The sequence below is a fragment of the Rana temporaria genome, chromosome 3, assembly GCF_905171775.1.
Source record: "Rana temporaria chromosome 3, aRanTem1.1, whole genome shotgun sequence".
NCBI classification, from domain to species: Eukaryota; Metazoa; Chordata; class Amphibia; order Anura; family Ranidae; genus Rana; species Rana temporaria.
The window spans coordinates 460,760,106-460,783,053 of record NC_053491.1 but is presented as its reverse complement, the minus strand read 5'-3'; the positions used below and the strand labels follow the sequence as shown (position 1 = coordinate 460,783,053).

The following is a 22,948-nucleotide window of genomic DNA, read 5'->3' as shown; positions in this document are numbered from 1 at the left end:
TCTTGTCCCCCAGGACCTATGCAGTGTTCCTTACTGAAGACGTGACCATTCTTCACTCACCGCAGTGCTGTCCCTCTTGCTCGGTCCCCACACCTGCTGGGCCATCTCCTAGTAAGGTGCGTCGGGTGGATAATTCCTCGGCAAGGCGTCTCCTGCTGATCGAGAGCATTGAGGGTATGCTGGCTAAGCCGGGGCATGGAAAGGGGCTTCAGTTTCAGGCTAAAGCTTCATGGGGGAATGTGCAAGAATCGGCCTGCAAGGGACAAGATGGAGGACAAAATACAAAAGATGGAGGCAAGCCACCTAGCAAGGTAAGGTACACACAGGATTGTGCACAGGGATTATAATAAAAACTGACATGAAATCTGAGCAGCAGGAGAGATCAGACTACACGCCAATCAGAATGACTTTGAGGAGGGTTACATAGTTACATACATAGTTACATAGTTAGTCAGGTTGAAAAAAGACACAAGTCCATCCAGTTCAACCACAAAAAACAAAATAAAAAACACAGTACAATCCCATACACCCAACTCCATACCCACAGTTGATCCAGAGGAAGGCAAAAAACCCCAGCAGAGCATGATCCAATTTGCTACAGCAGGGGGAAAAAAATCCTTCCTGATCCCCCGAGAGGCAATCGGATTTATCCTGGATCAACTTTACCTACAAATCTTAGTACTCAGTTATTTTATGTACATTTAGTAAAGTATCCAGGCCTTTCTTGAAGCAATCTACTGAGCTGGCCCGAACCACCTCTGGAGGGAGTCTGTTCCACATTTTCACAGCTCTTACTGTGAAAAAACCTTTCCGTATTTGGAGGTGAAATCTCTTTTCCTCTAGACGTAAAGAGTGCCCCCTTGTCCTCAGGGTCACACCTTCTTTTTCTCCCCTTCCCAGCAAGGAGAAGATTAGTCAATTATACATGAGCTGCCAAAAAGCATGCTGCTTTCTAATTAGATTTTTTATTTTTTGTTCTTAGCACGGGCACATAGGGGGTCACAGTATAAGTAGGGGAATATAGGAATTGGAGTAGAAGAAATGAATGGGGGGTAATGGGGTAGATGGAATTTTATTATTATTATTTACTAACTAAGGATGGTGTTGAGGAGGCGGAAAGTGGAGGGGAGGGGAAGAGAGAGGAAAATTACTTTTTCTTTTCTTTTTTTCCTCTCTTCTCCATTATACTGTCATTTATTTTTATTTTTTGGGGGGGTAAATGTGTCAACTGTGGTAAATAGCATACAAGTTTGTTTTGTATTTATATAGCTCTCTCTTGTATTTTTATTTTTTTATTTGTATTGCTTTCTTTCTATTTGAATTACTGAAAACAAGATTGTATAACAATGAATTGATATATTGAATCTTAAATAAAATAAAATTTGATTATAAAAGAAAGCATAAATAAGATTATAAAAGTAAAAGTATATACAGTATAAACATCAATTTATATAAAAAATTAAATGATATACAGTATCTCACAAAAGTAAGTTCACCCCTCACATTTCTGTAAATATTTTATTCTATCTTTTCATGTCACAAGTAGTGATTGCACAGCTTGTATAACAGTGTACATTTGCTGTCCCCTCAAAATAACTCAACACACAGCCATTCATGTTCAAACCGCTGGCAACAAAAGTCAGTACACCCCTAAGTGAAAATGTCCAAATTGGGCCCAATTAGCCATTTTCGCTCCCCGGTGTCATGTGACTCATTAGTGTTACAAGGTCTCAGGTGTGAATGGGGAGCAGGTGTGTTAAATTTGGTGTTATCGCTCTCACTCTCTCATACTGGTCACTGGAAGTTCAACATGGCACCTCATGGCAAAGAACTCTCTGAGGATCTGAAAAAAAATAATTGTTGCTCTACATAAAGATGGCCTAGGCTATAAGAAGTTTGCCAAGACCCTGAAACTGAGCTGCAGCACGGTGGCCAAGACCATACAGCAGTTTAACAGGACAGGTTCCCCTCAGAACAGGTCTCCCCTTGGTCGACCAAAAAAGTTGAGGTCACGTGCTCAGCGTCATATCCTGAGGTTGTCTTTGGGAAATAGACGTATGAGTGCTGCCAGCATTGCTGCAGAGGTTGAAGGGGTGGGAGGTCAGCCTGTCAGTGCTCAGACCATACGCCGCACACTGCATCAAATTGGTCTGCATGGCTGTCATCCCAAAAGGAAGTCTCTTCTAAAGATGATGCACAAGAAAGCCTGCAAACAGTTTGCTGAAGACAAGCAGACTAAAGAAATGGATTACTGGAACCATTGGCGTTAAAAAAAAGCATGTAAAGCGCCTGAAAGAAGCCTCATCTGCAATTCCAATGTGAAAGCCTGAGCCTTTTTACACTGCCAGTGCCCGAAAAACGCTGGTAAAGCGGCGCTAAGACCCCTTTCACAGTGGGGTGTTTTTCAGGCGTTTTAGTTTGTAGCTCCTTCAATGGGAGTTGTAGCTTCCTAAATGGGAAGGGCGCTTTAGGAGCGGTGTATTCAACGCTCCTAAAGTGCTGCTTGCAGGACTTTTTTTGACGCCCTTCCAGTGCAGCGCCTCAGTGTGAAAGCACTCGGACTTCCACATTGGGATTGCAGATGAGGCTTCTTTCAGGCGCTTTTTTTTAACGCTAAGACCCCTTTCACACTGGGGCGTTTTTCAGGCACTTAAGTGTGAAAGCACTCTGGCTTTAACATTGAGATTGCAGATGCAGCTTCTTTCAGGCGCTTTTTTTAACACTAAACCGCAAAAGTGTGAAAGGGGAAGATGGCGGCAGCATCACCCGATAGCCGATTAAAAAATCGGCTTGGGTGAGGACATAACTTTTTGGGAAAAATGTACTTTCATGAATTAAAAAAAAATTAAAAAGTAAAGTTAGCCCAATTTTTTTATATAATGTGAAAGATGATGTTATGCCGAGTAAATAGATACCAAACATGTCACGCTTTATAATTGCACGTACTCGTGGAATGGCGACAAACTACGGTACCTAAAAATCTCCATAGGCGTGACGCTTTATTTATTTTTTACGGTTACCAGGTTAGAGTTACAGAGGAGGTCTAGAGCTAGAATTATTGCTCTCGCTCTGACGATCGCGGCGATACCTCACATGTGTAATTTGAACACCGTTTACATATGCGGGCTTGACTTCCGTATGCGTTTTCTTTGCTGCGCGAGCTCGCGGGGACAGGGGCGCTTTAAACTTTTTTTATTTATTTTTTTTTATTTTTTTTTTATAGTATAAAATTGTGTTTTAACCACTCAAGCCACGGACCAAAATGCAGCTAAAGGACCAGGCCCCTTTTTGCGATTCGGCACTGCGTCGCTTAAAACTGATGATTGCGCGGTCGTGCGACGTGGCTCCCAAACAAAATTGGCATCCTTTTTTCCCCACAAATAACGCTTTTTTTTGTGGTATTTGATCACCTCTGCGGTTTTTATTTTTTGCGCTATAAACAAAAATAGAGCGACAATTTTGAAAAAAATGCAATACTTTTTGCTATAAGAAATATCCCCCAAAAATATATAAAAAAACTTTTTTTTTTCCTCAGTTTAGGCCGATACGTATTCTTCTACATATTTTTGGTAAATCGGTTGGTTTGCGCAAAATTTATAGCGTTTACAAAATAGGGGATAGTTTTATTGCATTTTTATAAATAAATAAATTTTTTTTTACTACTAATGGCGGCGATCAGCGATTTTTTCCGTGACTGCGACATTAAGGCGGACACTTCGGACAATTTTGACACATTTTTGGGACCATTGTCATTTTCACAGCAAAAAATGCATTTAAAGTGGAGTTCCACCCATAAATATAACATTACATCAGTAGTTTAAAAAAAAATTCATTAGTCCTTTAAGAAAATTTTTTTTTTTTTTAGATGCCTTCAAAGTGTTGTTGCTAGGCAGAATAGTTAATCTTCCCTCTTCCTGCACCTAGGTGCTTTAAGCTTCCTAACCTACACCGCACAGACTCCTGGGAATGTAGTGGGTGTAACTTTCCAGGAGTCTGTGCACTCCCCAGTCTCGAAGAATCATGTGACTTGGACAGTACAGGTGCTGAAACCTGATCTGAAACCTATTACACTGCTTGTGCAGCACTGAGCATGTGCGAGATCTGCAAGGCTGAAATCCAGGAAGTCATACAGTCTGGCTTCATGATGCCCACACTTAAGATGGCCCCAGTCAATTTCTATTTTATAAAGTATCTAAATGCTGTAACAACCTAACAAAACGGACCTTGGTTTACAGGCTAACTTTACTAGAATACATTAAGCTTGTGTATTACAGGGGTATTTATATATAAAAAGTGAAATTGTGTCCGGAACTCCGCTTTAAAATGCATTGTTTACTGTGGAATTGACAGTTGCAGTTTGGGAGTTAACCACAGGGGGCGCTGAAGGGGTTATGTGTGACCTAATATGTGTTTACAACTGTAGGGGGTGTGGCTGTAGGTGTGGTGTCTTCGATTGTGTCCCCCTATAAAAGGGATCACGCGATCGATGACGCCGCCACAGTGAAGAACGGGGAAGCCGTGTTTACATACAGCTCTCCCCGTTCTTCAGCTCCGGGGTCCGATCGCGGGACTCCAGCGGCGATCGGGTCCCACGGTCACGGAGCTTCGGACCGGGTCGCGCGCGCCGGCGACCCCACGGCTGGGCTTAAAGGGCAACGTACATATACGTTGATGTGCCCAGCCGTGCCATTCTGCCGACGTATATCGTCGTGCAGCGGTCCTTAAGTGGTTAAAAGAAAAAAAAATGTATCACTTTTATTGCTGTCACAAGGAATGTAAACATCCCTTGTGACAGTAATAAGTGGTGACAGGTACTCTTTATGGAGGGATCGGGGATCCCTCCTTTGCACTTCAAAGTATTCAGATTGCCAAAAACGGCGATTCTGAATACTGTGTATTTTTTTAAATCCGGCGCCATTGGCAGCCGAGTAACCCGGAAGTGACGTCATGACGTCACTTCCGTGTTTACATTGAAGAGACTGAATCAAAGCCGTTTGCGGCTTCAATTCAGTCTCTCTCTAGGCGCCTGAGGTGGCGCATCGAGGATCGGGTCTGCTGGTGTGACGGGAGGCCCGGTAAGATGTCCCCTCCCGCTCCTTCGGCATAACAACCGAGAGGCTTTTAGCCGCATCGGTTGTTATCACCGAAAAACCGATCGCCTGCTCTAAAAAATGATACCAGGATGATGCCCGCAGCTGCAGGACGCATATGTGCGTACACTCGGCAGGAAGGGGTAAACATTGTCCTTATTAAGAAGTGTTGCAATAATACTACTATAACCATCTGGTAATGTCTTTCTCTCAAGAAGAAGGAGAATGGCGCCCTCTAAGTGCAGCATATTTAAAACATCTTAAATATAAAGACACTCACATATGAGTAGAGATCATCAGGCATGTCAAGGGTTAAACGTGTTTCATCCGCATTAGTCCTGGTGGAGTGTGTACATCACGGGCTGATGGTGGAGGTCTAGGTCCTGTAGCAGTCCTGTCTGCACTGAATGTGTACAGCGCTGGTCGGCGGCTGGGACGGGGATCGCGGCGTCTCCGTGATGTAATGATGTCGTCACTTCCGGGATTCAGGTTGGCGGGCGGCTCTTCGCAATCCGGACATGCGTGCCCCTTCTTTAAGCTTGATAGGTGGCCATCTTAGATGTGGTAATTTTTACTATGAGGTGAGGAGAAGTGTGGGGGAGTGGCAATCGACTCAGGTAGTCATGGAGACCACACAAGCTAGAGCAAGGCAGCACGGGGGAGCGGCACAGCTATAGTACTAATGAAAACATTGGTGACACAACTAGGAATGACAAATGTTAATAATCGGTTCATAAAATAGGACATATACCAAGGTGATTGATTTATATCAATCGATCCCTATAAACTCTATTAGACTGTATATTATATTAACCACTTAAGACCCGGACCATTATGCAGGTTAAGGACCTTGCCACTTTTTATGATTCGGCACTGCGTCGCTTTAACTGACAATTGCGCGGTCGTGCGACGTGGCTCCCAAACAAAATTGGCGTCCTTTTTTTCCCACAAATAGCGCTTTCTTTTGGTGGTATTTGATCACCTCTGCGGTTTTAATTTTTTGCGCTATAAACAAAAATAGAGCGACAATTTTGAAAAAAATTCAATATTTTTTACTTTTTGCTATAATAAATATCCCCCAAAAAAGATATAAAAAAATGTTTTTTTCCTCAGTTTAGGCCGATACGTATTCTTCTACCTATTTTTGGTAAAAAAAAAAAGAGCAATAAGCGTTTATCGATTGGTTTGCGCAAAATTTATAGCGTTTACAAAATAGGGGATAGTTTTATGGCATTTTTATTAATAATAATTTTTTTTACTACTAATGGCGGCGATCAGCGTTTTTTTTTTTTTCGTGACTGCGACATCATGGCGGACACATCGGACAATTTTGACATATTTTTGGGACCATTGTCATTTTCACAATGAAAAGTGCTATAAAAATGCACTGATTACTGTGAAAATGACAATTGCAGTTTAGGAATTAACCCCTACAGCGCCCCCTAGTGGTTAAGTGTGACCTCATATGTGTTTCTAACTGTAGGGGGCGGGGCTGGACGTGTGATGTCAGTGATCGTCTTTCCCTATATCAGGGAACAGACGATCACTGACACTGCCACAATAAAGAACGGGGACGGTGTGTTTACACACACTTCTCCCCGTTCTTCAGCTCCTGTGACCGATCGCGGGTTGCGGCGCACTCGCGACCCCACGGCTGGGCTCTTAAAAAGAACGTACAGGTAGGTGCTTGTGCCCTTCTGCCGACGTATATTGGCAAGAAGAGGTCCTTAAAGCGGTGGTTCACCCTCAGTGACACGATTTTACCATCGAGACAGGCATTGTAGCGCGAGCTACAGTATGCCTGTCCCGATTTTTTTACCCCCGTACTCACTGTGTACTCGTACATTATAGATTTCGGCTCCCGCGGGGAATGGGCGTGCCTATGGAGAGGGAGGATGATTGACGGCCGGCCCTGGCACGTCACTCTCCCCGAAGACAGCCGGAGTAGGTCTCGGCTCTTCACGGCGCCTGCGCACAGGCTATGCGCAGGCGCCGTGAAGAGCCAAGCCTATTTCGGCTATTTCCGGAGAAGCGTGACGTGCCAGAGCCGGCCGTCAATCATCCTCCGTCTCCAAAGGAACGCCCATTGCCCGAGGGGAGTCGGTATCTTCGATGTACGAGTACACGGTGAGTACGGGGATAAAAAAATCGGGACAGGCATACTGTAGCTCGCGCTACAATGCCTGATTTTATGGTAGAAGAATTTTTTTTATTTTTTTTTGGGTTTATAGGGTGAACCCCCGCTTTAAGTGATTAATACTGCATACTATATTAACCACTTGCTTACTGGGCACATAAACCCCCTTCGTTCCCAGGCGAAATTTCAGCTTCCGGCACTGCGTCGCTTTAACTGACAATTGCGCGGTTGTGTGACGTGGCTCCCGAACAAAATTGGCGTCCTTTTTTCCCCACAAATAGAGCTTTATTTTGGTGGTATTTGATCACCTCTGCGGTTTTTATTTTTTGCGCTATAAACAAATAAAGAGCGACAATTTAAAAAAAAATATTTTTTTTTTTACTTGTTGCTATAATAAATATCCCAATTTTTTTAAAAAAAACTTTTTTTTTCTCAGTTAAGGCCGATACGTATTTTTCGACGTATTTTTGTAAAAAAAAAAAATAATCGCAATAAGCGACTGGTTTGCGCAAAAGTTATAGTGCCTACGAAATGGGGGATAGATTTATGTTTTTTTTTTTGTTTTTTTTTACTAGTAATGACGGCGATTCGCGATTTTTTTTGTCAGGGCTGCGATATTGCGACGGACGTATCGGACACTTTTGACACAATTTTGGGACCATTCACATTTACACAGCGATCAGTGCTATAAAAATGCACTAATTACTGTATAAATGTGACTGGCAGTGAAGGGGTTAACACTAGGAGGTGAGGAAGGGGTTAAATGTATTCCCTCATTGTGTTCTTACTGTGTGGGGGGAGGGGGGTGACTAGGGGAGGTGACCGATGCTGTGTCTCTATGTAAAGAGACACAGCATCGGTCTCCTCTCTCCCTCACAGCACGTGGAGCTCTGTGTTTACACACAGAGCTCCACGTCCTGCTGTGTTACCGGCTGTGTTTACCGACGATCGCGAGTGTCTGGCGGACATCGCGGCCGCCAGGCACTCGCATCGGCTCCCGAGCGATGCGCCAGGCACGTTGTTTCCCCGCTGCGCGCCCCCAGCGGCGCGCACGGGGAACAACAACAGCAGGACGTCCACCCGGCAGTTGAGAGCCGCGCTGTGGACGTCTTTCGACCATAGCGCGGGTCTCAACTGGTTAAGATTATTATAACCTCTATGCTAATTTAATTTCTATACTTACACCCAACTTGTGGAACCCGTGGGGATCAGTAATGGTATCTATATAAAAGAGGTAGTAGTGGTTTCGAGAATAATTATAGACAAAGCTAGATGGTAAAATAAATAGCATTAACCACTTCAATACAGGGCTTTTATACCACCTCAATACCGGGCCTATTCTGGCACTTCTCTCCTACATGTACAAATAATCATTATTTTGCTAGAAAATTACTCCGAACCCCCAAACATTATGTGTTTTTTTTAGCAGACACCCTAGGGCAGGGGTGGAAACCTCAAATTCATCGGGGGCCGCATCAGCAGTATGGTTACTCTCAAAGGGCCGGGTGCGCTACATATACAGTGCATGGGTCAGGATTGCGCTACATATACAGTGCAGGGGTCAGGATTGCGCTACATATACAGTGCTGGGGTCAAGATTGCCATACGTATACAGTGCATGGGTCAGGATTGCGCTATGTATACAGTGCATGGGTCAGGATTGTGCTAAGTACACAGTGCATGGGTAAGGATTGCGCTAAGTACACAGTGCATTGGTCAGGATTGCGCCTAAAAATTCCTCACATCTGTACTCTATCCTACCTGTAAACCTGTAAACATCCCTTGTAATAGGAATAGTGCGTGACAGGTCCTCTTTATGGAGAGATGCGGGGTCAATAAGACCCCACATCTCTCCTCCATGCTGGAAAGCATGAGATTGTGAAAAAAAATTCACTGATCTCATGCTTACTAGCTGAAATCGCGGCTTTGTTTACTTCTGGGAACCCGGGCGTGACGTCATCACATCGTGCCCGTGCCTTTGACGGTCATAGAGATGACTGGTGACCATCTGGTCACCAGTTATCTCTATGCTTCCCATCTGGCGCCGGATGATTCTTTCTCCGGGCTCTCGATGATCACTTTTATTGGTGTCACAAAGAATGTAAACATCCCTTGTGACAGTAATAAGTGGTGACAGGTACTCTTTATGGAGGGATCGGGGATCCCTCCTTTGCACTTCAAAGTATTCAGATCGTCAAACGGCGATTCTGAATACTGTGTATTTTTTTAAATCCAGCTCCATTGGCAGCCGAGTAACACGGAAGTGACGTTGCGGCTTCGATTCAGTCTCTCTCTAGGTGCCGGAGGTGGCGCATCGTGGATCGGGTCTCCCGGTGGTACGGGAGGCCCGGTAAGAGCGGCGGAGGTGGCGGGAGGGGGGACGTGTTTTTCCGGGATAACAACCGAGCGGCTTTTAGCCGCATCGGTTGTTATCACCGGAAAGCTGATCGCCTGCTCTAAAAAATGATAGCATATCTGCGTACGCTCGGCTGGAAGGGGTTAATATTGAAAAACATCAAAGGGGCACTAAATGATGGCCGTATCGGTTTGATTTTGCTGGGAGCTATTTGTTTTTTATATTTTTGGGCTGTCTACAGGTCACCAAGGGTCTGTCGCTCAGAGAAGATTTTAAGTGAGGATCTTCGTTCAGAATCGACCAATGTTATTATTAACATATTGATGGAATGCTTCATCGACAATCTGGTCTGGATAACCCTGGTCTTTGAATTTAGTTTTTAGTATTTGACTGTCATGGACTTGGTCGACCACTAGGTGGCGCTAATCGCGCACCGGCGCGCAATAGCGGCAATAGCGCATTAGCGCGCACGGGAGCGCGCGCTCGCGGCACGTCGGCGCGCACGGGTGCGCGCAATAGCGGCGCGCGCGCGCACGCGCAATAGCGGCGCGCGCGGGCACGTGCTGACGCCATTTTGGCGCCACTTAGGCTATTTAATGGGGCTCTCCCCATAGCTCCCTGCTGCTCAGTCAACAGCGTTCCTGTTTACCCTACCTGACACCTGTTACCTGATTGGCTCCTGTTACCTGTGACCTTGGCTTACCATTGACCCTGCTGTTCTCCGCCTGCCCTGATCCCTGGCTTGTCTGACTTCGCTTCCGCCTGCTCCTTCCAAACGGTCTGCTGCCCGCCTGTTACTGATCCGGCTTGAACTACGACTCTGCTTTGGCTTCCCCCTGTACCGGATCCGCCCGCCTGTGTTTGACCCGGCCTGCCTGACTCTGCCAGCATCTGTACTACAACACACCTCCCACCTGCTGCCTGTTCCAGCCATCTGCACCAAGCTCCTGTTGTCTGCTGTCTCCCTCCAGCATCTCTGCAGTTCCTGCACAGCATCTGTGGAGTCTTCAGGAGACCACCGCAGACCTGCACGGCACCTTCCTGGCGCTTGTGCGACTCTGAACTCTAGCGCTCCCTGTCTGCTCTACCAGGGGTTCCGGAGTCAGAGGAGCAAGAGTTGCCATTCCCTGCACGCCAGGCTCTGCTCTGTACCAGGTACGTGACAGTACTGAGCAGCCATGTCTGAGCCTGCGCAGGGAATGGACCCTATGACGGAACTTTGTCGCCATCTGGATGGCCTTACCCAAGCAGTCAGGGCCCTGCAGGAAGGCTATACCCGACTTGAAAATCGTGTCCAGGAACTGTCTACTCCATCCACTTCTTCTTCGTCTGGCGCATCCGCGTCACCTTCAGTTATTATGCTGCCCCCTGAACCTAAAGTGCCCATGCCTGAAAGATTTGCAGGAGAACGAAGCAAGTTTAGAGCGTTCCGGAATGCTTGTGAGCTCTACTTTGCGCTTCAGCCACGAACTTTCTCACTAGAAGCTACCAAAGTAGGTTTTGTTATGGCCCTCCTATCGGGTGAACCGCAGGCGTGGGCCCACCGTCTGATGGAGCAAAAGGACTTATCCCTTGACCGGTTGGACACGTTCTTTCAGGCTATGTCCTTGTTGTATGAGGACCCTCATCAGGCCGCTACCGCTGAAGCCGCTTTGCATGCCCTCCTGCAAGGTCGCAGACCCGTTGAGGACTATGTAGCCGAGTTCAGAAGGTGGAGTGCGGACACTACCTGGAACAATTCGGCCCTTTGTTATCAGTTCCGCTTGGGCCTCGCCGAAGCACTTAAGGATGAACTCGCACGTGTAGGGGTCCCTGACACTCTGGAGGCTCTTATCAACCTAACCATCCAGATTGACAGACGCTTGAGGGAACGCAGGACTGAACGTGCCACCGGTCTGAATCGCCCAACATGGATGCTACCCCGGGTACCCGCGTACCCTAACCCGATTCCTCCAGCTCCGACCACTGCCTTTAGAGACATTCCAGAACCCATGCAGCTGGGTTTGATCCGCCCTTCTCTCACTGCTGAGGAAAGACTTCGACGCCGGACAAACAACCTTTGCCTCTACTGCGGAGAGTCCGGCCATTACGTGAGGACCTGCCCAGCAAAATTCCGTAAGTGCACCTTCATGTCATCTGTCCCCTCACCCATTGTCTTCAACAAATCTGCTCATCTGGCTGTCCCCGTTTTATTGCAGCTTCCAGGAAGGGATATACGGACCAGCGCCATACTTGATTCCGGGGCCTGCAGCTGTTTTCTGGACTCTGCCTTTGCCACTCATCACCATATTCCGTTACGCCCAAGGGCTGTTGGACTGTCTGTACACTTGGCCGATGGGTCTATCTTGAAATCCGGGCCAGTCACCCAAGAAACCCTGCCCATTGCCACTACCATCTCGGACAGTCATCGAGAACTTTTATGCCTGGATGTTATTGAATCCCCTCTGTTCCCTATAATCCTGGGCATACCCTGGCTCCAGGCTCACAACCCTCAGATAAACTGGACTACCGGTGAGATTTGCTTTTGTTCCACCTACTGTCAACAACACTGCTTGCAGGCAATCTCATCTCCCCCCTCTTTGCTTTGCATGGACTCCGACATTGAAATCCGCCAATCTGTCCCCGAGGTGTACCACGAGTTCCTGGACGTCTTCAGCAAAAAGGGGGCTGACACCCTTCCCCCTCACCGACCATACGACTGCCCGATTGAGCTCCTCCCCGGGGCCGAAATCCCTTTCGGAAGAATTTTTCCCCTAACTGAACTAGAACTTGGAAATCTAAAGACTTATGTCGACGATAACCTCAAGAAGGGGTTTATCCGCCCCTCTACCTCACCAGCAGGGGCAGGAATTTTCTTCGTCGAGAAGAAGGACCATTCTCTCCGCCCCTGCGTGGATTACCGCGAGCTTAATAAGGTAACAATAAAAAATCGATACCCTCTCCCGCTGGTGCCGGAACTATTCCAAAGACTGGGAGCAGCGGTCATTTTCACGAAACTGGACTTGCGGGGGGCCTATAACTTGGTACGAATACGGGACGGCGACGAATGGAAGACTGCCTTCCGCACCCGCTTCGGCCACTTCGAGTACTTGGTGATGCCCTTCGGGCTCTGCAACGCGCCTGCCACATTCCAGCACTTCGTGAATGACATCTTTAAAGACTACCTTGACCTCTTTGTCGTGGTCTACCTTGACGACATCCTCATTTTTTCCCCTTCTGTTGTCAAACATCGGGAACACGTCAAAAGCGTACTTAAGCGACTCCGAATACACGGATTATACGCCAAACCTGAAAAATGTGAGTTTGAATGTGAAAGCATACAGTTCCTGGGACTTGTTATTTCAGTCAACGGCATTGAGATGGACCCGCAGAAAGTTACGGCAATCCTTGAGTGGCCTGCGCCCACAGATAAAAAGGGCATCCAACGCTTTATCGGGTTCGCCAATTTCTACAGAAAGTTCATTAGGGGGTTTTCCAACATCATCGCTCCCATAACCGGCCTGACCAAACAAACTGTCCGGTTCCGTTGGTCCCCTGAAGCCCAAGGAGCTTTTGAGGCGTTGAAGAAACTGTTTACGTCTGCACCGGTCCTTAGACACCCAGATGCCAGCCTGCCCTATATCTTGGAGGTGGACGCTTCGGAGACGGCAGTCGGGGCGGTGCTTTCCCAAAGACAGGGGCCAAAGGCCCTTCTCCACCCGGTTGCTTTTTTTTCCCGCAAACTATCTGACGCGGAACGGAACTATGATGTGGGTGACCGAGAACTTTTAGCGATCAAGGCAGCGCTGGAGGAGTGGCGGTACTTATTGGAAGGTGCAGCGCACCCAATTTTGATCTATACAGATCACAAGAACTTAGAATACCTGAGAGTAGCCAAGAGACTAAGACCACGTCAAGCCAGATGGGCGCTTTTTTTTACCAGGTTCACTTTCCACATAACGTACAGGCCAGGGTCCAAGAATACCAAGCCCGATGCTCTTTCCCGGATGTACAGCGACTCTGAAAACCCTGCTCCTCCGGACACTATCTTATCTCCGGGAAATTTTCTGCTGCTTCAGGATGACCTATTGTCACGGATCAAACAGGCCTCTGCAGGATTGGCCTCCTCTTCGGATACAAATTTGCAACTCAGAGATGGCTTGTTGTGGCATGAGGACAGGATTTTTGTGCCGGAAGACTTACGGGTCAGTGTCCTGAGTCTCTGTCATGACCATGAGCTGGCTGGCCATTTTGGGGTACAGAAGACCTCGGAACTCTTGCAGCGCACATTTTGGTGGCCCCAGCTTATGAAAGACTGTAAGAGTTATGTGGAGTCGTGCACCACGTGCATCCGAAGTAAAGGGAGCAAATCCAGAGCCTGGGGACTGTTGAAGCCTTTGCCCGTACCAGAGAGACCATGGAGAATGATCTCCATGGATTTTATTGTTGAGCTCCCTCCTTCTGAGGGTTTCACCACCATTTTTGTGACAGTGGACAGACTATCCAAGATGGCACACTTTCTGCCCATGAGGGGTACGCCTTCTGCTCCCGAAACGGCTAAAATCTTCATTAAGGAAATTGTGCGGTTACACGGCATCCCCGCAAATATCGTGTCAGATCGTGGAGTACAGTTTACTTCCAGGTTCTGGAGAACGCTCTGCGAGTCCCTCAAGATTGAGCTGTCGTTCTCATCTGCTTATCACCCACAATCAAATGGCCAAACTGAGAGGACAAACCAAACATTAGAACAATACCTACGCTGTTTCTCGTCGTTCTCCCAGGAAGATTGGGTCTCTCTACTTCCACTGGCTGAATTCGCATATAATAATTCAATTCACTCTGCTACCAAACAAACCCCTTTCTTTGCGAATTACGGCTACCACCCGCTATTTTTGTCTAATCGTGTCCCGGAATGTACGGTGCCCGCCGTCCAAGAGACATTAGACTTCTTCAGCGTTAACAACAGGCTTCTCCAGGAAACTATGGCAAAGACTCAGGAGCATAATAAGGAGGTATTTGATAAAAGGCGAAGAGGAGAACTGAACCTGGAACCTGGGGATCTGGTATGGTTGTCTACTGTGAACCTGAGACTTGCCTGTCCGTCTAAGAAACTGGGGCCTAAGTTTATGGGGCCATTTCCAATCAGAAGGAAGATCAACAGTGTGGCCTATGAACTCGAATTACCAGAGTCTTTCCGCATCCATCCGGTCTTTCATGTCACCCTCCTGAAGCCTGACGTCGCTAACCCCTTTCCTGGGCGAAGCACTGATCCACCCGAACCGGTCTTGGTTAACGGTGAGGAGGAATTCGAGATTGAGTCTATCCTTGACTGCAGAAAAAGGCGCAATCAGGTTCAGTTCCTGGTGAAGTGGAAGGGCTATGGCCCTGAGGAAAACTCCTGGGAACCTGAACGCAACATCCACGCTAAAAGCTTGATTCGGTCCTTCAAGAACGCTCATCCACTTAAGATGTCTCAGTTGGGCATCCGGAGGCTGCCCATTGGGGGGGGGCAATGTCATGGACTTGGTCGACCACTAGGTGGCGCTAATCGCGCACCGGCGCGCAATAGCGGCAATAGCGCATTAGCGCGCACGGGAGCGCGCGCTCGCGGCACGTCGGCGCGCACGGGTGCGCGCAATAGCGGCGCGCGCGCGCACGCGCAATAGCGGCGCGCGCGGGCACGTGCTGACGCCATTTTGGCGCCACTTAGGCTATTTAATGGGGCTCTCCCCATAGCTCCCTGCTGCTCAGTCAACAGCGTTCCTGTTTACCCTACCTGACACCTGTTACCTGATTGGCTCCTGTTACCTGTGACCTTGGCTTACCATTGACCCTGCTGTTCTCCGCCTGCCCTGATCCCTGGCTTGTCTGACTTCGCTTCCGCCTGCTCCTTCCAAACGGTCTGCTGCCCGCCTGTTACTGATCCGGCTTGAACTACGACTCTGCTTTGGCTTCCCCCTGTACCGGATCCGCCCGCCTGTGTTTGACCCGGCCTGCCTGACTCTGCCAGCATCTGTACTACAACACACCTCCCACCTGCTGCCTGTTCCAGCCATCTGCACCAAGCTCCTGTTGTCTGCTGTCTCCCTCCAGCATCTCTGCAGTTCCTGCACAGCATCTGTGGAGTCTTCAGGAGACCACCGCAGACCTGCACGGCACCTTCCTGGCGCTTGTGCGACTCTGAACTCTAGCGCTCCCTGTCTGCTCTACCAGGGGTTCCGGAGTCAGAGGAGCAAGAGTTGCCATTCCCTGCACGCCAGGCTCTGCTCTGTACCAGGTACGTGACATTGACCCTGGGCGTTGTAGTCCTCTATACGCATACGGTTATGCCTCAGTTGTCAGAATTGGCTTTTGGCAATATTCTTCACCCATCGTTGGTGGTGATAGCTGTTAAAATGTAAATATGAATTTCCTGAAGTAGGTTTGGTATAATTTGTAGCGCAGATTTTATCATTGTGATGGAATAGTTCTAAATCCAAGAAGGCCAATTTGTTACTGTCGGAGACTGAGGTAAAGGAAAGTCCCATATAATTACAACATCATCTATATATCGCCCATAGAAAACTATATGGGATGCATAGGGGTTGTTATGTGTTGTTCCCAATGGCCCATGGTCAAATTTGTGTAGCTGGGAGCAAAATTAGCCCCCATGGCTGTCCCTTGTGTCTGGATGTAGGAATCTCCATTTGATTCGAAGTAATTATGTGTGAGACAATATTCGAGCATTTTAAGTAAGAATTGGGTCTGACGCGGGTTTAAAAGTGGTTCATTGTTGAGAAAATCCTGTACGGCCATGAGTCCAATATTGTGGGGGATGGATGTGTATAGAGAGACCACATCTAAAGAGAGCCAAAGATATGTGGGTTCCCAGGTGTAGGATTGTAACATGTTGAGAAGATGGATGCTGTCCTTTATGTAGGAGGGTAAATTTTGTACTATTGGCTGCAAAAAGTGATCTATATAAACAGAAAAATAGCTGCTAACACTTTTCATAGCGGCAACTATGGGTCTACCTGGGGGATTTTTGAGATCTTTATGTACCTTCGGCAGGTGATAAAAATATGGCCTTTTGTAGAAATCCTGCTTCAGGAATGCAGCTTCATGTGGTGTAACTATACCATCTGCGGTAGCTCTGTTTACAATGTCATGTGCCTCAGTGATGAAAGTAGGTAAGGCAGGGTTTGACAAATTTGCTTGGAATCTAGGAGCCAGCTAAAAAAGTTAGGAGCCAGAAAACACACCCCATCCCGTCGAGCTCACGCGCAGAAGCGAACCCATATGTGAGTTGCGCCCGCATATGTAAACTGTATTCAAAACAAACATGTGAGGTATCGCGGTGGTTGGTAGAGCTAGAGCAATAATTCTAGCCCTAGACCTCCTCTGTAACTCAAAACATGCAGCCTGTAGAATTTTTTAAATGTTGCCTATGGAGATTTTAAAGGGTAAAAGTTTGTTGCCATTCCACGAGCGGACGCAATTTTGAAGCGTGACATGTTGGGTATCAATTTACTCGGCGTAACATTATCTTTCACAATATATAAAAGAATTGGGCTAACTTTACTGTGTATTTTTTCCCAAAAACTTGGCTTGTTAGACCGCTTCGCAAATACGGTGTGACAGAAAGTATTGCAACGACCGCCATTTTATTTTCTAGGGTTTTAGAATAAAAAAATATATATAATGTTTGGGGGCTCGAATTAGAGGGAAGGAGATGGCAGTGAAAACACTGTGGAAGCTTCATTAGAATTGCTGGTTTACTTGTCATGCCAACGGCCACCACAAGATGACTCCAGATCACGTCAGGCTGTGCCACCTGGTAATTGAGGCCGCGACTTTGCGGCCTTCTGCAGGCCTAAGCTTTCCGGGCACCAGGTCGCTAATTCTAGTCGCAATTGCGACCTGGTGCCCGGATTTTGTCGAACCCTGAGGTAAGGGATCTCTAGGAAGTTTCTTATGCGTAGAACTATCTGAAAGCAGCCGATTGGACTCCTTCATATAATCTGTGCGGTTTTAGACTACAATCCCTCCTCCTTTATCTGCTGACCTAATGACAAGTTGTCTGCTGTCAGTATGCAGTTTAAGAGCTGTAAGTTCTGTGGAGGTCAGGTTGGAAGTGCAGTGGGTTCAGGCCGTAGATTCATTACACATGCGTAGAATGTCCGCATAAACAACTTGGTAAAACGTCTGAACATAGGTTCCTTTAGCAAATGTAGGGTTAAAAATAGATTTGGGCCTAAATTTAGTATGTTGAATAGGTGGGGAGGTGGCAAAATGTTGAGTCAGTGTTTCGATAAGGTGATCAGTATATAGCTCTTCCAGTTGATCAAGTGCCCTCATTTCCGGTGAGCCCAAGATGTAGGAATCTTCAACGGTGGTATCTTCACTGATGGGGGTGGAATCTTCAATCGTGTGACCTTCAAGGGTGGTATCATATTCTAAATCTCGGCTACCTTTTTTTTGGAGGCTTCAATGTTGTAATAACGTTTAATAGTAATATTCCTGATTAATCTATTAAGATCTAAAGAGAGGGTGAATGGGTTTGGTGGTGCTGTGGGGGAAAAGGTTAGGCCGCGAGCTAACAGTGATTGCTCTGGTATGGATAAAGTGTGGTCACAGAGATAAAAGGTTTTTACAGTCTGCGGACCTTCTAGCTCCCCTTTATGTCTATGTCTCTTTATGTCTATGTCTTTCTCTCATCTGTAGGTTCTGCTGCTCTTCTCTGAATCCTCTGTTCGATGGTTTCCTTTACTCCGGCCCAACACACAATATCATATTATTGCCAGCAGACAAACGGTAAGAAAAACTTGTGATGGTTTCCAAAAAAGGGACAGACTCATAGCTCCCTTCTGTCTGTATCACCCTGCAGGAGGAGGACAGACTCATAGCCCCCTTCTGTCTGTATCACCCTGCAGGAGGAGGACAGACTCATAGCTCCCTTCTGTCTGTATCACCCTGCAGGAGGAGGACAGACTCATAGCTCCATTCTGTCTGAATCACCCTACAGGAGGACAGACTCATAGCTCCCTTCTTTCTTTTTCCCCCTGCAGGAGGAGGACAGACTCATAGCTCCCTTCTGTCTGTATCACCCTGCAGGAGGAGGACAGACTCATAGCTCCCTTCTGTCTGTATCACCCTGCAGGAGAAGGACAGACTCGTAGCCCCCTTCTGTCTCTATCACCCTGCAGGAGGAGGACAGACTCGTAGCCCCCTTCTGTCTCTATCACCCTGCAGGAGGAGGACAGACTCATAGCTCCCTTCTGTCTGTATCACCCTGCAGGAGGACAGACTCATAGCCTCCTATTGTCTGTATCACCCTGCAGGAGGAGAACAGATTCAAAGCTCCCTTCTTTCTTTTTCCCCCTGCAGGAGGAGGACAGACTCATAGCTCCCTTCTGTCTGTATGACCCTGCAGGTGGAGGACAGACTCTTAGCTCCCTTCTGTCTGTATCACCCTGCAGGAGAAGGACAGACTCATAGCTCCCTTCTGTCTGTATCACCCTGCAGGAGGAGGACAGACTCATAGCTCCCTTCTGTCTGTATAATCCTGCAGGAGGAGGACAGACTCGTAGCTCCCTTTTGTCTGTATCACCCTGCAGGAGGACAGACTCATAGCTCCCTTCTGTCTGTATCACTCTGCAGGAGGAGGACAGACTCATAGCCCCCTTCTGTCTGTATCGCCCTGCAGGAGGAGGACAGACTTATAGCTCCCTTCTGTCTGTATCACCCTGCAGGAGGAGGACAGACTCATAGCTCCCTTATGTCTGTATCACCCTGCAGGAGGAGGACAGACTCATAGCTCCCTTCTGTCTGTATCGCCCTGCAGGAGGAGGACAGACTCATAGCCCCCTTCTGTCTGTATCGCCCTGCAGGAGGAGGACAGACTTATAGCCCCCTTTTGTCTGTATCACGCTGCAGGAGGAGGACAGACTCAGTTTATTTGTATTATGCAGGATGGTGGAACATTTGATTCGTTGTCGGATTGTGGTGTAGATATGCAGCGTGGTCTGCGGGGTCTCAAGGTCCCCAGTGATTGGATGCTGGAAGATGTAGAGGTACATTTCAGATTATATAGTGGATGAGCTGTGTATTTGGTTCCTGTAATATATGTGATATTTTCTTCTTGTGTCCACAGAGTTCGGAACATTCATACAATGTTGAAAGCTTCTCCATAGAGGAGGCAGTGAAGAGCAGGTAACCCCATATATTCAATTTGTGTCAATCAGAAACGTAGTTTTGGGTGGATGCTTGTGTGAATTTTTCCCAAGACTTACCATTCATTTACAACAGCCATTATGAGTGGAGGCGGGGGGGAACACTGAACTATCCATCTATTGACCGGAAATTGATGGCCAAGCCAAGAACTCCATTATAGAGATTTCAGTACGAGATCCCATTTGTTTTTGGCTCCATGCTTGTTTTGGGTGCAAAAGGTTCAAAATCCAAGTTTCATACCCTCCACTGAAATATTCCAGTCTTTTATCACCTATTACTTATATAGCGCTGTCCATTTTTCGCAGAACTTTACATAGATATTGTACATTCACATCAGTCCCTGCCCTTAAGGAGCTTACAATCTAGGGTCCCTAACTCACAATTATACACACATTAGGGCCACTTTAGACAGGATCCAGTTAACCTACCAGCAGTCTTTGGAGTGTGGGAGGAAAGGGGAGAACCCGGAGGAAACCCACACTGGCACAGGGAGAACATGCAAACTCCAGGTAGTTCACATCATGTGTGACTCCTTAACCTTCCTTGTTCTCCAGAGGTGGGCAGTCCCCAGGATTGCAGAGAACATTTCTTAGGTGAGTGCTGTTCTCTGGATCATGATTCTGGTGTGAAGACACTCCACGGGACGGTATGCATGTGAAAACCCGGCCTCACTGGAAGTCATTGAACCCCCCCCCCAAGAGGAGTATTGGCAAAGGCAGCACTGGAGCATGGGAAGCTGGAGAAGTAGTGCTTTAAAATAGGGCTGTTACTGATTAAAATTTTCGTGTTCAATTAATCGATTTTTTTAAATTGTTGGATCGACTAATTTTGATTAATTATAACGCACATGCAGATCCAACTACTTTTAGCTGATCTCCTTGCAGGCTGATTCCCAGTGCAGCTACCAACCACTGGAAAATGGATAGCAGGATACAAAAAACACACAAAGGCAGCGCTCGATGGGAATAGCATTAAAACTTTTATAGTCTTCAAGTAGGTAACAAAATAAATATTGCACTGGAGCTAAAATCGATGTGGCTACATAAACTGTAAAAATGGTAAGAGTAATACCAAATGCTAGCAAAAGCAGTCATAAAAACATGTAGCCAAGTATGATACTGGTATAAAAATGTGTACTATGATACCACTGCTGAATCCAGATGAGGAGGGGTTAACATCAGTCCGTCGGCATGTAGATGTCCCGTGAAGGGAACTATCACAACTCCCAGTGGATGGCTGTAGAATCCCAGGTTGATGGAGGGAAGTGTAACAGCCCTTGCGTGTGGCAGATAGTAAGGTCCATGCAGATATGAAGGCACAGCAAAGGAGCCCTTCAGATGGACAAGGCAAGCCCCGCCGGTGTCCGTGACGTCATCGGATCTCCGACGGAACTCCCTGAAGACCCGGAAGACAGCGGAGAGGTGAGTCGATTAATCTAGGAATTAATAGTTAATTTCCACAGCCCTACTTTAAAACTGTTCTTCTTTAGGGTGAACCTGACCTGCCTTCGATGTTTTCATGGTACTGGCAATACTGCAGTACAGGTTCCCTGTGGTGTCTGCCAGCTTGTTAGTCATCACATTGATCTCTGTAAAGTAGATTTGTCAAGCCAGTGGTTTCTTTTGGGCCTCTTGCAGCCTACTCATGCCTTCCATCTGACTTTTTTCCATCGGAAATTCTGATCGTGTGTACAGGGTTTTCGGGTGTGCACACTTATGCAACCATCATTTTTATTTATTTTTTTACTTCCCTACACCTAAAAGATTTCAGTTTGTTGTTCAACTGAGTTGTACAGTTTATAAGTTACATTAACCACTTAAGGACCGGACCAATATGCTGCTAAATGACCCAAGGGGTTTTTACAATTCGGCACTGCGTCGCTTTAACAGACAATTGCGCGGTCGTGCGACGTGGCTCCCAAACAAAATTGGCGTCCTTTTTTCCCCACAAATAGAGCTTTCTTTTGGTGGTATTTGATCACCTCTGCGGTTTTATCGATTGGTTTGTGCAAAATGTATAGCGTTTACAAAATAGGGGATAGTTTTATTTTTTTTATTTTTTTTTTTACTACCAATGGCGGCGATCAACGATTTTTTTTCGTGACTGCGACATTATGGCGGACACTTCGGACAATTTTGACACATTTTTGGGACCATTGTCATTTTCACAGCAAAAAATGCATTTAAATTGCATTGTTTATTGTGAAAATGACAGTTGCAGTTTGGGAGTTAACCACAGGGGGCGCTGTAGGAGTTAGGGTTCACCTAGTGTGTGTTTACAACTGTAGGGGGGTGTGGCTGTAGGACTGACGTCATTGATCGAGTCTCCCTATAAAAGGGATCACTCGATCGATGCAGCCGCCACAGTGAAGCATGGGGAAGCCGTGTTTACATACAGATCTCCCCGTTCTTCAGCTCCGGGGAGCGATCGCGAGGGGGCGGCTAGAAACGAATAGCCGCGCCCTCGTCCCGGATCGCTCCTGGAGCCAGGGGAACCGCCGCATGTACCGGGGGGGGTCCCGATCGGACCCCCGACCCACGTCAAGCAGAGCACGTACAGGTACGTACATGTGCCTGTCCGTGCCATTCTGCCGACGTATATGTACATGTGGCGGTCCGGAAGTGGTTAAAGGTGAAAAAAGTTCTGAATTGTCTCACATTTTACATCACAAAAACCTGACATTTTAACAGGGGTGTGTAGACTTTTTATATCCACTGTATATAGTAAATGCACGTATTTGTATTTAAAATACTATGCATCAATGCAGATTTTTGTACTTGTGTACAGGCCTGTAAAAAAACAATAGACTGCATTTAGATCAGATGAGGCTTGCTGATGGGCACTGATAAGGCTGCGCTGATGGGCACTGATATGAAGCACTGAAGGGCAGTGATAGCTGACACTGATGGGGGGGCAGGGAGTGTGTGGGGTGCGTAGTTCTGGGAGGACATCCATGGACACCCTCCCAGAAATGGACGGCGGCGCTGTAGCCATCTTTGTGGCTATAGCATGGACGAGAAGACGTTAAATAATAAACATGTTATATTTACCTGCTCTGTGCAATGGTTTTGCACAGAGCGGACCCGAACCTCCACTTCTCTGAGTGCCCCCATAGGCCTCGTACACACGACAGAGTTTCTCGGCAGAATTCGTCGAGAATCTCGGTGAAGAGCC

General features: G+C 47.1%; 1 protein-coding gene across 1 annotated transcript in view; it reads left to right on the top strand.

Annotated features, from left to right (window-relative positions):
* Positions 1-22,948, top strand: part of CTC1 (CST telomere replication complex component 1) — a 126,379-nt gene that overhangs the window by 67,792 nt on the left and 35,639 nt on the right. The window contains exons 13-16 of the mRNA XM_040346774.1: positions 14-311; positions 18,266-18,355; positions 19,513-19,614; positions 19,695-19,753. Of these exons, the coding sequence (XP_040202708.1) occupies positions 14-311; positions 18,266-18,355; positions 19,513-19,614; positions 19,695-19,753 (549 nt within the window). The remainder of the gene's footprint in view (positions 1-13; positions 312-18,265; positions 18,356-19,512; positions 19,615-19,694; positions 19,754-22,948) is intronic.